Consider the following 15,228-nt stretch of genomic DNA (forward strand, 5'->3'; position numbering starts at 1 on the left):
CAGATATATATTTATTGAAAGGGCTACAAACTGAAACAATCGATATTTATTTAATGTGAAATGACATCACTTTAAACTTTTTTCCATACTATATTCAAAATCTGTGGATGTGTTCATGTGTCACCCGCTACTATCGATCCCCCTCAATACCCTCGAAAACACGCTTTATGGGGGGGGGGAGCCATTTCGAACATTTTGTATGAAGTTTCCTTACTGTATGTATCTGTATATTGTGTTCATGGAAAGGTACTATTAAAAAAATACAGTTTTGATTCCAAACTTGCTTCAATATTTTTATAATAAACAATGAAATCATTAATACCAAGTGCTTCATTGGTGTGTGTTACCCATAGGTATGGTGACCTCTCTCGACCACAGCGGGGACCTCAGGGTCGACTAAAAGCCGACCAAATGTGGGCAAGGCTCACATTATTACTTAATTCAGTTGGTGGTGGGGTTCACAAATCACAAGAGAAGTGGAAGAAAGTAAGTTTGAACTTGCATCTTGTTAACCTAGCTGTATATTTCAAACTCTCAATTGTTTTGCTATTAACTTGCATCTTGTTAACCTAAGTGTACATTGCAAACTCTCAATTGTTTTGCTATTCACTTGCATCTTGTTAACCTAAGTGTATATTGCAAACTCTCAATTGTTTTGCTATTTACTTGCATCTTGTTAACCTAAGTGTATATTGCAAACTCTCAATTGTTTTGCTATTAACTTGCATGTTGTTAACCTAAGTGTATATTGCAAACTCTCAATTGTTTTGCTATTTACTTGCATCTTGTTAACATAGCTGTATATTTTAATTTATTCATTTATTTTGCTATTGCCCTTTTCATGCACCGCTTTAACTCACAACATGTAAACCTAAAGGTCTGGGCAGATTGGAAGACTAAAACAAAAAAAAGAAAATGTTGATTTCCAACCACACAAATGGTACTGGTGGTGGTCCAAGCAGCAGGCTGTCTCTAACAGTTTTGGAAGACCGAGTCTGTGCCATACTGGGAGAGACTGCTGTTCTTGGTCAAGCTCGCATACAAGAGCATGGCTTTAATGTTAGTACTATTATATTATAGCAACTTTACGTATCACACCAATTCCTCTGTAACTTGCATGGCCAATAATAGATATTTATTTTGAAAGAGATTACATATAAGCCTCTTTCAACTTGTGTAAAATGAATTGTATTAAATAAATAAAACAAATAAACAGCTTGAAAATCTATACTAATATAATAAAGCTGAAGAGTTTGTTTGTTTGATTGAACACGCTAATCTCGGGAAATACTGGTCCGATTTGAAAATTTCTTTCGATTTTAGATAGCCCACTTATCGAGGAAGGTTATAGGCTATAATATATCATCTCGCTAAGACCAACAGGAGCAGAGCACTGCAGGTAAAACTACGGAGCACAGCTAGTGTTTGAAAATGTAATTCCATCACAATATAATTAATAGATATTTAATGTTGATGAGAACATTAAATATCTTTTAATTATATTTTATTCTTTATAAATCTATATCAATTATACAAAATACTTAGCTAACAATTCCTAATCGTAACATTTGTAAGTGTTAAGAGTATATGATAAAAGTTATAAATAACTAATATATTGATAAAAATAAATATTTTTCAGGCGCCACCAGTACCAAGGGAAGAACCCATTCCTGAAGATGTGGAAATTGAAATTCCTGTAGGCTTAGAGAATTTTAATTATAATAGTAAGTTTTATTAAACTCTATTTACTTATTAAATTAGCCTTCTTCTAGGAGCTGTTTTCAATCGTCATAATATAGTTTAATCGATAATAATTGAACATAATTCATTAAATGACTTGAATAAATTAGTCTTTGCTTGTATCCTAGAGAATATTATTCAACAGATGGAATGGATGAACATTTCTAATTTATAATATAAGTGGAAGTCAGAATTATATTTGCCTCCTTAACATTATTTTCATTACTCAACAGCAAGTGTTCCAACATTGCCAGCATCACCGCTACTGCTAGACCCACAGCCCTCACCACCACCACCACCAGTACGTCCGCCGCCCCCTCTACCGCGTTCTCCTCCGCGTCCCACTGGTCGACGGTCATCGGCGTCACCGCGATCTGCGACTGCCTCGCCGCGACATGGGATGCAGAGAGCTCGCAGGAATCGCGGCTTAACGCCATTTGACCGGGCCGCTACAGAATTTGTGGCGGCTGAACAACGACGCCTTGCACTGGAGGAGACGTGAGAGAAGCTTTTCCATGAGCGAGAAAGGGAAAGGGAAAAGCTTCTCCATGAACGTGAGAGGGAGCGTGAGGAACTTTTCCACCAAAGAGAAATGGAGCGACTGCGGCTGGAGTCGCTAAAGGTTGAGGCAAATCGCGAGCAAACTAGGGTGATGCAGCAAATAGCTGTTATCGGGCAAAGGTTGCTCGAGATATTGCCTCAAGGGCCCGCATCTTAATTTTTTTTTCATAGGGTTTTAAGTGTATTATTTAGTGCCTTTCTTTTTATTTTTTTTAAGTGCTTGTTTTAGATTTTAATATTTTAATTTTTAATTTAATAGTTTAAGTACAGTATTTTCTGTCCTCAGTCTTTAGTTGTTTTACTTTTTACACGCTTTTTATTAGCTTCACCTGTATGTTTGAATGTTTGTTTGTAACCGACTTCTTTGGGCGCGATTTTGACCCACTTTAAACGGCCAGATTTCGTTCAAACTTTGTAGATTTATTGAGGACCGATGACAATACACTAATTTGATAAAATTATTCCATTTTTCAATTTGCAAAAAGCGTGTTTTTTAGTTTTTTTAAACTATTATTATATATATCTTTAAATTTAATAGGATTTATATGTACTTAATTTATTTTAAGTGTTTGTTTTAGATTTTAATATTTTAATTTAATAGTTTAAGTACAGTATTTTCTGTCCTCTGTCTTTAGTTGTTTTACTTTTTAATCTTTAAATTTTATAGGATTTATATGTACTTAATTAGTTTTAAGTGTTTGTTTTAGTTTTAAGAATATTAAATAAAACATATATATACATAATAATAGTATATTTTATTACTTAATTAGTTAAGTAGTTTATACCACCATTAATTCAGTACACACTTTTTTAAAATACTAACAAAAAATACAATAATAAAAATTACAAACTTAAAAATATAAAAAACAGGTTGAGGCTGCAACAATGATCAATTTTTTCACCTATGACCTGCACTAAAATATGAGCAGTTATCAGAAACTTTAAAAGGATTAATATATACTGTAACTAATGCAGTTTCATTATTTAAATCTGTGTAGGTAAACAAAATAATGTTTTAGGAGCGAAAAAATATTATACAAAACTACTTGGTCAGGCATACTAAATTAGGCTTAAAAGTAATACACATTAAAACTACACACAACACACTTTAAAAAATACAAAAATACAAAAATAACCTACTAAACTAATCTATTAACTAAATTATTTAGCATTATTCTGCCACTCATCAGCTCATCTTGGTTGCTGGAAATGGGTCCAACCCCCACACTTGGTTCATCACCATCCTCTTGTTGCTCAGCCATATTATTAGGGGGAGGTAATTTAGCATCCAGTGCAATATTGTGCAGAACACAACATGCAATAGTTACCTCACTGGCAACACGAGGATGGTAATGGAGTGTACGATGCTTCAGCAAGCATCTCCAACGAGCCTTCAATACACCAAAACATCGTTCAATACAATTGCGTGCCTGTAAATGGCGTGTAGTGTACACCTCTGCTCGAGAACCTGGTTCGGCATTTAAAATTGGTGTCATCAGCCACGCTCTCTGTGGGTATCCAGAATCACCTTAAACAAATAATGTAGTTAAAGAGCTTTATAAATTATAACTCCAATATTTTTATGATAAATATGTAGAAGTAGGTAGGAATTAAATGATTTACCTAATAGCCACGTCAATTCACCATTTTCATGAAGTCCACGCATGTATGGTTCCACTTCACTGGATGACCATATGAAGGAATCATGCGTGGCTCCACCATATTTTGCATTGACATTGATAATCTTTAAATTATCATCACATATCTGAAAAAAAAAAAATTAAGTTATAAAAAATATTCTATTTGCAGTTGCTTTGTTATTTTGTTTTAATGAAACATGATTAAAAACAATGCTTACTAACTAATAATACATATGCAAAGAAAAATAGCTTACCATTTGCACATTTAAGGAATGGTATCCTTTTCTGTTAAAATAATTCTGTTCATCAATGTGGAGTTTTACAATTGATATGTGAGTGCAATCTATGCATCCAATTACCCCTGGCAATTGAAATTTCCTTTGAAATCTGTAATTAGGTACATTCACATTTTATAATCAAAGACAATGGTAAAACTGTACATTATAGGGCGTGGAGTTGAGAGTCGACAATTTTTTTGTGGTTAGCTATTGTCCTATGGAACCCAAATCTGAAATTTCACACCAAGGAAACTTTTAGTTTTTGAGTTACGAATTTTTGAAAATCGGAACATTACTATAGAAAGTTACTCCATCTTGTTTTTGTTACGCATATTTATTATTTTGTCAATGTCAAATTTGGCGTAAAACAATTCGAGACGCTCCGCTCGCTGCGCTCGCTCCGCTCGATTGTTTAAAAAAAGTCTAACATAACCTAACCTAACTTGTTTCGAGTTCGGAGAGTTTTTTTTTCGTAAAAAGTTAAACAAAATAAATTAAGTGTCAAATTTGGCTATTCATTTCACGTAAAACAATTCGAGACGCTCCGCTCGATGCGCTCGCTCCGCTCGATTGTTTAAAAAAAGTCTAACATAACCTAACCTAACTTGTTTCGAGTTCGGAGCGTTTTTTTTTTTCGTAAAAAGTTAAACAAAATTATCATTGAGCTTCGAATATCTTCTCTAAAGAGATGTGCTTAACAAATTATAAAACCTTCCTCGAAAACTACTCTATCCATAACACAGAATGAAAATCAGACATACAGGCGCGGCCTATAATTACTCTACTTAATGGTTAGAAATGTTGTACTTGAAATGAATCACACTAAGCAGGTACTGTGTGTCAGGTTGACATTGACAAAACAATAAATATTATGCGTAACAAAAACAAGATGGAGTAACTTTCTATAGTAATTTTACGATTTTCAAAAATTCGTAACTCAAAAACTAAAAGTTTCCTTGGTGTGAAATTTCAGATTTAGGTTCCATAGGACAATAGCTAACCATAAAAAAAATTACGACTCTCAACTCTACGCCCTATAATGTACAGTTTAGCCCAACCTTCTTCAATGCAAAGGATTATGTTATTTATTAAAATTGTACAAAACATTGAAAGTTTTTTTTTTTTTTATGTCAGAGCAAGCAACTTAAGCATAAGAAATAAACACTTGCAACATAAGAAGTGTTGCAGGTGCTTTGCCGGCCTTTTATGGACAAATAAGCTCTTTTCTTGAAGGCCCCAATGTCGTAGTTGTACATTGAAAGTTATAAATAAATTAATAAAAACACTTACTCTTGTCGAATTCTTGTTCTTTCTTGGTGTGTTTGAGGGAAAACTATCCATTTTTTCACTATCCGAGGACTGTTGAGTGCCTCCACAACTTGCCTAATGCATCTACTTGTAGTGCGTTGTGGCAAATGTTGTGTGACACCCACAATTCTCTGATAGGATCCCGTTGCGAAGAAACTCAGAGCGCAAAGAACCTACGAATATAAGTAGAATTAGGATACGTAATATAGGTACCTAATAGATATGCACAACACATGCCTTTCATTGGGCATTTAAAATATCGGACATCACTAATAATTATAAACAATCGCAGTGAAGAAACTGTGGATTACCTTTACTTCCAAAGGAATTTCTTTAGTCCCCCGTATGTTTGTTTCGTTACGTAGGCTGCAGCAAAGCTCGCTAAAAGTTTTTTTACTTAACCTAAAACGCTCCTGAAACAATTGTTCCGGCATTTCATTGATTGTCTCTAAACTCCGTCTGGACGCATTTCTTTTTTGGCGCCTGAGCCAAAGTTCTTCATCGTGCGCAGCTTTTAAAAGTCTCAAAGCGTGCATTTTATGAAAACTAAAATTTTATAATCACTAAACACAACACGAAACTTCGACAGCTGATTATAAAATCGCCATTTTGTTTCGATTTCTACAAGATGTTCGAGCGTTTTCACATTGTCCGGTCCGATATCGGATATCGGAAGCCGATAGCCGATATCCGATATCGGACACAATTTGCCCTTTCACATTATCCGATAATATCGTCCCGATATCATGAGTGTTGCCAGAAACTGGAAAAGTAGATATATGGAGAATTAAAAAAAACAGTGGATGCATTTATGTTACAAAAAATAAACTTTATTTTAAATAAAATAAATAGTAATAAATAAACTATGTTTTTCAAACCGGTTTAATCTGCTGACTGCGGAGTTTGGATTTGTACCCTCTGCAGAGTCAGAATCTAGTTTCAATATTCAATTTCATTGTGAGGCTTGTTTTTTTATATGCTGTTTTTCTTTTTTTAATAATAGAACATGTTGTGTGGTCGTAGTGAATTATTTTTAGAACTTTTTTATATTAAATCATGTACGACTGTTATGTTCTTATACAAATAAAATAAAATAAAATTCAACTCAGTATTAAAGCGACGAAACTGGCAAATATAAATTCAAATTACATTTACAAATGTAGGTGCTGTTATCTACCACAGAATAGTAAATTATCTACGTAGTACCACAGACTAATAATAATATAGCCATTTAAATAATCTAAGGCCCCGTTTCCACCTGCAAGTAAACTTCTGCAAGAACTGTCCGACAGTCTGTCTGACAGCAGCTTGCATGTGTAAACTATGTTGCAAGTTCTGTCGCGACAGTTTGTCAAGCGCTTCTTGCGAGAAGTTGCGACAGCATGTGTAAACATGACTGCGTCTACTCGCGACAGTTCTCGCAGCTTATCGGTCTAGTTCCGTATATCTCGCAGCAAGCTGCAAGTATCGCCCACATGGCTTTTGATTTTTGTTTATTTGAAATTAATGAGTCGTGAATGCTCTTGTGAAGAATGAAGAAACTATAAAGTCAATAGGATTATATGAGATCTTAAGATGGAATAATGTGATTATTTTTTGAAAATGAAGTGAAATGAAAATTTATTTGTTGAGTTGTGGTTACAAAGTTTTTATAATAAATTTCATGTCCGCACAATTCACCAACAAATTGGCATACAATATATTTATATTATGCTAATTTTATAATTTAACTAAGTTATTATTTAAACAATATATTATTTACATTAGTTCATTAGATCATTTTACATTAAATAGTACACATTATAAATTATAGTATACGATTTATTTCACAAAATAGAATAGAAAAATTGTAACAGTAATTCCTATCCCGTCACTCGCAAGATCGTGTGTAAACACCTCCGCGATAAGTTGCGATAGTATGATGCGCGAGCTTCTTGCATGACATTTATTGCAGCAATAAATTGCAGGATATGTAAACGACATTGCAAGTAACTCATGCAAGACTTCCGCGAGTTTACTTGCAGGTGGAAACGGGGCCTAAGCACGAACCCAGACAACCAAAATAGTAAACAAGCCAAACATGCTCAAAAGTCGCCGCGCGTTCTTGACAAAATGTAAGGTCGCCGCATTCTAATTCTGAAATTTTAGAGAAAACTCAACAAAATTGCCGTATTGTAAATTTTCTTTTCAATAAAAAGAGTTTGATTTTAAAAAATTCAACTGATAGATCGTAGTTGTACATACAGTAAAAATAACTACAAAAAAGAAACCGACTTCAAAATAGCTGGAAAAGTAAAATATAAAAAAGATTTGATATTATTTTATACTTAATATTATTTAGATGTGCTATTTATTATACAGGTTTGATATCGGCGCTAAAACAAAGCACTAAATCTGTGACTCAATGACAACAATACAATAAACAGCTTACAGCACAACAGTAGTCCAAGTAGGAGGAGGAGCGAGGCAGAATGAGTAAATAAAGATAAAAGACACTAATATTTCGAAGATACGGTTGAATTTAAGAACGCAATCTATTTTTGTTTACTTCAGTTCAGCCAATTGCCGTATATTATAGGACGGTATTAAAGTAGCTCCCGTAAAAATAGTATTTTTAATGCCTTTAAATACTTAAATGAATGTTTTCTTAATAAAAAGGTTTAAAGTAAATGAAAGGATTTTTTTTACATTTAGCGCCTAGAAATGACTGAAAATACACAAACTAGTGCTTTTTTTGCTGTTGGTATACTACCTTTTCGAAAATTGAGTTGGTAACACTGAACATTATCGTCCGATAGTTCACGGGAATATCGGTGTTGGCTCCGATATCCGATATCGGACCGGACAATGTGAAAGACAGGTACCTAAATCATACATTTTACTTAGCCTCCGATATCGGATATCGGCTATCGGCGCCCGATATCCGATATCGGACCGGACAATGTGAAAACGCTCTTATAGCGTAGGTACGCTAGCTGCTATCGAACGCCCATTGGCGTAGTCTCCTGTCAAAAGTGCCACTTGGCTAAGCATTTGTATGGCGCCTGTCGTATGACTTAGGTAACGTTCCGTCACGTTTCGTCTAAAACAGTAATCCAAAAGTAATAATGCGCATAGAAATCTTCGTCACTGTTCGGCAACTGTCATATTCCCGGAGCGTCCGAAGATGATATCTATATAGAGTGGTTAAATGCATTCTTCATGCATAATTTAGTAACACTTTCATTACCACTACGATTTTCACGATGTTTTCTCGGATGCCGCATACATTTTACGTTGGACTCGCTAGGCGAGTCCCCGGCGCTGCAACACGAATTGAATCACTCGCCAGGCGAGTTCAGTGGCATTGCGTTAGGGTAAAAACAATGTTTTGTTATTTTTGTGGCCGTGACAGTGTACGTTACGTGTTTAACGCAATTAAAAAGAGTTTTACTAACATACGGTGTAATTTAACATATAAAAATGGCAAGAAACACTATAGATAAAAGAAAAGGTAAGTTTGTTTCGTAATTTATGCAGTGGCTCTCAATCTTTTCAAGTTTCACACATTTTTTTATTTAACAATACGAAGGGATCCTCTTTCAATTATAACTCTTAAAGTAATAGACCGAGAGTTGAGTTTAAAGAGCAATACTTACAACAATGGTTACTTAAACAGTTCCTCTGACTCACAAGAGCAATGATAACAAACTTTGTACGAGTATAATAAATATAAAATAGCTCATAGACAACTATTTGCACATTATATTCCACAAGTGTTAAGTCACTATTACATAATCCTTATTACTTTGACATAAGTTCGATAATTGCGTGTTAGTATGTGAATTGGTTCGGAATGCTTTTCATAATAATAACTATGCAATTTATTATCCTTATCTGGGGGCACGGCAGTGCCCCCGCCAAGTCGAGCAAAAAAAAAAGCGGCACGGCCGTACCATCCTTTTCTCGAAGCAATTCGGGCCTTTTTCGACCCCCTATAATTCGGTTGTGGATAAAGCAAGAAACCTGAATCTTCAGTAACTAATCCGGCATTGTATAAACACGAAATATTTAAAATTTCAGTCAATTTGAACCAGTAGTTTAAGAATGACAACTTGTTAAAGTTTCTAAATTTTGTCACTCACTGACTCACCGATCATCAAAAGTCCAAGGCACTTCTAGCAGACTTAGAAGCTTCATATTTGGAATACATAAACAGTGTTATTACAAAAAAGATGTTAAACAATGTCTAAACACGTGTTTAGTTAAACAGCATTTAGAGCTTTAAACTCTGTCTAAAGATGTGTCTAACTTTCTCTATTACAAAACAGTGTTTATCTTTTGATTAGCTAAAACATCGTTAGGCAGCCAAATGTTATTTTAAAATAGCAACACTACATAACTTTCGTTCAAATGTCTGCAGTTCATTCCATAACGTTCCTTTTTAAGTAAATCAGTTACGTGATCCTATGCAGAAAATTATGTTTAAATAGTCTTATTATATATTTGGTTGCTTGTATTCTGCGAATATTTGTACTATTTTAATGAATATGCTGTTATTAATAAGTTTTGGAACAATTAAAGTTATGTAACAAACAACAGTTCGGAGAAATGGAACGTGCTTGTTGATCTATAGTTTGACCGCGAGCATCGTAAGGGAAATTTTCTTTTATTATATTGTATACTAGTTTCCGCCCGCGACTCCGTCCGCGCGGAAAAATTAAGATTTTTTTCTACACATTTTTCCGGGATAAAAAATATCCTATTTTATGGCAGGTTAATAAGGTATAATTATACCAAGTTTCATTGAAATCGAATTATTACTTTTCACGTGATGCCTTCACATACAGACAGACAGACAGACAAAAAATTTTTTAATCACTTATTTGGGTTTGGTATCGATCCAGTAACACCCTCTGCTATTTATTTTTTCAATATTTTCAATGTACAGAATTGACCCTTCTACAGATTTATTATATGTTTAGATTCGATTTACATAACCTTTGCTAAATCTAGTTATCCTTTTGAACCTAAGATCATCAAAAGTTTCAAAAGGATCTATTCGTGTATTATATCTATTCACTTGACTGTCTCGAAAATTATCCATGTAATCTAAATCTTGTAAGTATATCAATATCATCAATAAAATCAAATAAGCCTAGATCAATTGTTATTGATGTTTTTAATAATTTACTAGCTCACACTCTCACAGATTTAATTATTTAGCTGTAACTTTGAGGTTAAATAGGACTTTAGACAAGCGTTGACTCGTGTCTAAATTTAAACAGTGTTTAAACAGTGTCTAACACTAATCAGGGGTTAAACACGGTTTTGTAATAGACAAATTTTTAAACACGTGTTCAACATGCGCTTAACTTTTTTGTAATAACACTGATAGAGTTTAGTGTCTTAATCATGGGAAAACTTAAATATTTTGTAATTTCGGTCCAGTTTTCCAAATACACCAACTGCATCAATAACTTTGTAATCCCATATAAATATATGGGATTACAAAGTTATTTATGCAGTTGGTGGTTGGTGGTGGTTATAAATTTAATAGGTGTAGATAGGTATACCTACCATATGAGGCAAGGGAGGGGGTATAGGGTGGGTAAGGGTGTGTTTAGCCCATGAAACTGAACAACATTATTACTTGTAAAATGGTCGACGTAATGAAAAACACATGATTGGACATGTCTTGAAGTACGAAAATCTAATAAAACAATATATTATAATTTAAATCTGTTATATATAAATTGTTGGCGCGACTAGCCTCCTTACAGACAGACTGGCCTCTATTTTACTCTATGACTGACAAGCAAAATATACGCCAAAATGACAGAACAATGAAATGTGAATGCCTTCGAGCGAGCCTCATGCTGTTCGGATGTGCCTCGAAACCTAACCTATAAGTTTGCGATTTTCATTTATAATTTCGATTGATAAATTACATTTACGACTAAAAGGCTTGCTCATTAGTTTACTGATATTATTTGCTTACGATTGGGATGTTGTTTGGTTAATTTTAAGGAACTTACATAAATACCTTAGTCTTCAAATATAATTACTTAATAGTGTCGGTCGAAATAACGAGACCAAAGTTACGTTTAAGTATTAATTGTATTCTTACATCTTGCATATCTACCAGTACTAGTAGTCGCAATGGATTCGGAAATACTGTATGTGAATGACCATCCATGCCCACACCGGATTGTCCGTATACCTGGTGATGGTTCGTGTCTATTTCATTCTTTGTCATTCTCTATGTATGGGAATACTGAGTCGTCGTATGAGATTAGACTTGCTATAGTGGAGTATGTGGTAGCGCATTGGGACGAGTTCAAAGTGTATACGTGTGACGAGCACGGAGACCCCTACATTGACGCCGACCTGTACTCGACGGCAATGGAAGTCCGATTCAAATGAAAACAGATTAACTGAAATAATTAAACACCTCTCGAAACTTCCTGATGATACCGTTTGCTTATTGCCTACAAAAAATATGTGTCAACAATTAAATACTGCAATGCTAAGATCTCTTCCACATCCTGAAATAAATCTTATAGCTATAGATAGCATTGATTGTCCCAGGTACCTAACAAAAAGAGCTCGTGAATGTATAAAAAATATGAAGACGATGCTTCTATGACTGCAGGTCTAGAAAAGAACATAATTATAAAAATAGGCGCAAAAGTCATGTTAAGGCGAAACATTGACGTGAGTCTCGGTTTAGTCAATGGATCTATCGGTATAGTGCGAAAAGTAAAGGTTGATCCTGAAAATTCAAAAATAATTAAGAGAATATATATATCACATTTAATAATGAACCTAATGCATACGAGCCTGGTCCGGTCAAAACTAAATTTGAAATTATTAATAGAGCTTATGTTCATCGCGAACAATTTCCCATATGTATAGCCTATGCTATAACTATACATAAAAGTCAGGGCCTAAGCCTAAGTAATGCGCTGATGGATATAGGTTCTGCAGTGTTCACATCCGGTCAAGCTTACGTGGCACTTTCGAGAGTTACAAGTCTGGGCGGTTTACATCTCATTAATGTCGACTTTGGAAGTATTAAAGCCAGGAATCATCAATTTGTGAATACAACAGATTAAGAAGTATTTACCGTCCAGACTTGTCAAAAATTGAGACATCAAAGCCTCCGAGAAAAGCCCATAGAGACAGGGAGTGGGCTTTGAGAAAAACTGTGGCTGAAGCTCAAGAAGTAGTACCGGAAAAGAAAAAGAGGAAGACTACATATAAAAATAAGAAAATATCATAAGACCTTTAACAAAATTCGTTAGAAGTAGATGGTATCAAAAAGAAAGGCTCTACAAAAAGAAGTGAGATCCCATCAAAAACATCCTGTAAAAAACCCAAGTCTCGCAGCTCAGTCTTTCTACCGTCAAAAGTTGTGAGATCCATGTAATACCAAGTCGGTTAATCTATTTAGTGTCTACTTGAAGGACCTTCTGTCTTAAGTTATTACATAAGTTATTATCATGCCAATATTAAAAATATTTAACGTTTTAAACAAATAGATCGACTTGGACATCGCTTGATTTGATTATTAGTATGTATCACACTACACAGCACGACGGGCCAGCGACCAACAGGAACGAGAGTTTCAATCGCGTGAAGCGCGAGAGACTAAAGAATCTAATATAATATTGTAATATTCATTTTGTTTTCATGCGATGTCCAAGTCGATCTATTTGTTTAAAACGTTAAATATTTTTAATATTGGCATGATAATAACTTATGTAATAACTTAAGACAGAAGGTCCTTCAAGTAGACACTAAATAGATTAACCGACTTGGTATTACATGGATCTCACAACTTTTGACGGTAGAAAGACTGAGCTGCGAGACTTGGGTTTTTTACAGGATGTTTTTGATGGGATTGTGTTTACATAAGGTCGGCAATTGCGTGATAAAGTAGCGTGTAAGGTAACCTTTGCCTATTTAATAACACCAAATTCGAGCCCCTGCAAGGTGTAGAACACAATCCGCCGTTGTTTTACGAGTGAATGTGACTTTTGGTAAAATGAAAATAAAAGTATCAACCGTACATATAGATATTTCATTAATAAAAGTTTGAGAATCTATGTCAGTGAACTCGCCTAGCGAGTTCAAGGCATTGCAGAATAGTTTATTTTCTTTCGATTATAAACTGGGTCTGCACACCCGGCCCACCACGTAATTCTTTAGATTAGGGTATATTTAGTCTTCAGTATCATTTTAACCAGAAAATACACATGCATTTCGGAAAAAAATAGCAAACACATTGAACTCGACGGGCGAGTCTACGGCGCTGGAATAAAATTTACGTGGACTCTCCGGGCGAGTCGGTGGCACTGAACGTGTTAAATTATATCTGTGGTATCTGGGAGACACCTGTTAACTCCAAAAAGTTAAATTTTCAGGAGAAGCAATTTAACATATTATTGGCTGCTAAAAATCGGATATAAGATATAAATGAATTATGTCATATTATAATGAAATATCATATATTAACCCTTTTTTTGCATGTACAGTTTACAAAATTGACGCAGTAGTTTAGCGAATAATGTGACTTATCAGATTTTCACCAAAAAAAAAATATGGCAGTGGAATGGACTTATCTCAAAATGAGCAAAATAAAAATAATGATTATTTCATTGCTATTCATTTAATTAAAACAATTTTATGTTATTTTTGTTATATTTCTTTATTTATAAGTTAATTTCACAATGGAATCACTCTTATGGCTAATTTTAATAAAAGTATGGACTTAACAGGAGTGTACATGCAACAAAAATTTAAATAAAGGCACATATCAAATAAATACCAAAACAAAAGAATCACTCATTTGGATACTAATCGTAATCTTCTTCGCTATCTGAGTAGTTTTCCAAAACAGAAGCTGATTGGTTTAAATTAGAATAGAAATCGCGATAAACTGGATCAATGAATTGCATAAGATCCATTAAATCTTTAAACTTTTTGGTTTCAATCGCCAATCCTCCTACATATGCCTGTTCAGGGCGTAATGTTTCTAAACAGATACTTTGCCTTCCTCTTCTTTTCATTGAAAATGTCCTAAAAGGCTCTGATTTCTCCAATGAATACTTAAAACTTACTTCCTCTGATTTTTTTAAAAATTTTAGCCAGAAAATACTATTCCAAGCAAAAGATTGTTTTGAAGTGTCAATATTTTTTTTGACAAAATTCTTAGTCAGTAGTTTCGAAAAACCGTAAAATTCGGTTTGTGTCATAAATTTCACCGATAAATTTTTGCTTGTCATTTTTATATCATTCACCCAATCCTGAGGAACTGCAATATTCGGGTTGTACTCTTTAACAAATCTTTCTATCAACGCATGATCACCGTCACACTCTAAATGAGTGTGACCTGGCACGAGAAACTTGTGGTGGATTTCTTTGAGGGTAGATTTTTGAGCCAATGCAATACAAAAGATAACAGGTAATATACAGGGTGGTTCTAAATTACGTTGACAAATTTGAAAATAATAAATTTAAAAAATGGGACTTGCGTTGCTTTTATTTTTTAATAATTATTTTCACATGATTTGGCGCCAACTTAAAGTTATTTGTGAATAGAATAAATTAGAAATAGTAATTGTTTGCAATAATATCCTTATATGAGGCTGGTAAGCGGCAGTGCGAGATACTGCGACTTCTCGGTATCAGTCGGCAGTTAGTTTCTTCTGCTATTA

At 34.2% G+C, this 15,228-nt stretch overlaps 2 protein-coding genes across 5 annotated transcripts; one reads left to right on the top strand and one right to left on the bottom strand.

Moving 5' to 3' along the window:
- The first annotated feature begins 218 nt into the window (after positions 1-218).
- Positions 219-2,550, top strand: LOC123695689 (protein enabled homolog). Of its 4 annotated transcripts, none has more exons than XM_045641605.1 (4): positions 219-246; positions 354-1,059; positions 1,640-1,724; positions 1,974-2,550. In XM_045641605.1, the coding sequence occupies exons 2-4, from the start codon at positions 916-918 to the stop codon at positions 2,240-2,242; spliced, it is 498 nt and encodes a 165-aa protein (XP_045497561.1). In that variant the 5' UTR covers positions 219-246; positions 354-915; the 3' UTR covers positions 2,243-2,550. The 4 variants fall into 4 exon arrangements, with proteins under 4 accessions (XP_045497561.1, XP_045497576.1, XP_045497569.1 ...); XM_045641620.1 differs by having other exon boundaries at positions 225-246; positions 354-486; XM_045641613.1 differs by lacking the exon at positions 219-246 and having other exon boundaries at positions 253-486; positions 878-1,059.
- A 487-nt stretch (positions 2,551-3,037) lies between these two features.
- Positions 3,038-6,177, bottom strand: LOC123695413 (putative nuclease HARBI1). Its single transcript, XM_045641257.1, has 5 exons — positions 5,839-6,177; positions 5,510-5,700; positions 4,196-4,328; positions 3,925-4,066; positions 3,038-3,829 (listed from the first exon to the last, which is right to left on the bottom strand). Exons 1-5 carry the CDS (start codon positions 6,061-6,063, stop codon positions 3,441-3,443), a joined length of 1,080 nt encoding a protein of 359 aa, XP_045497213.1. The 5' UTR covers positions 6,064-6,177; the 3' UTR covers positions 3,038-3,440.
- Positions 6,178-15,228: the final 9,051 nt, after the last annotated feature.

The sequence above is a fragment of the Colias croceus genome, chromosome 1 (assembly GCF_905220415.1).
Source record: "Colias croceus chromosome 1, ilColCroc2.1".
In the NCBI taxonomy this organism is placed as follows: domain Eukaryota; kingdom Metazoa; phylum Arthropoda; class Insecta; order Lepidoptera; family Pieridae; genus Colias; species Colias croceus.

Bases quoted from the DNA above. Each gene is read 5' to 3' on its own strand.
- LOC123695689 (XM_045641599.1), top strand. From the start codon at position 307: ATGAAATCATTAATACCAAGTGCTTCATTGGTGTGTGTTACCCATAGG. The intron at 487-1,639 runs GTAAGTTTGAAC...AATATTTTTCAG, and splicing joins CACAAGAGAAGTGGAAGAAA to GCGCCACCAGTACCAAGGGA. The intron at 1,725-1,973 runs GTAAGTTTTATT...ATTACTCAACAG, and splicing joins AGAGAATTTTAATTATAATA to CAAGTGTTCCAACATTGCCA.
- LOC123695413 (XM_045641257.1), bottom strand. From the start codon at position 6,063: ATGCACGCTTTGAGACTTTTAAAAGCTGCGCACGATGAAGAACTTTGG. The intron at 4,329-5,509 runs GTAAGTGTTTTT...ACCTAATTACAG, and splicing joins AGAACAAGAATTCGACAAGA to ATTTCAAAGGAAATTTCAAT. The intron at 3,830-3,924 runs GTAAATCATTTA...TATTTGTTTAAG, and splicing joins TGAATTGACGTGGCTATTAG to GTGATTCTGGATACCCACAG.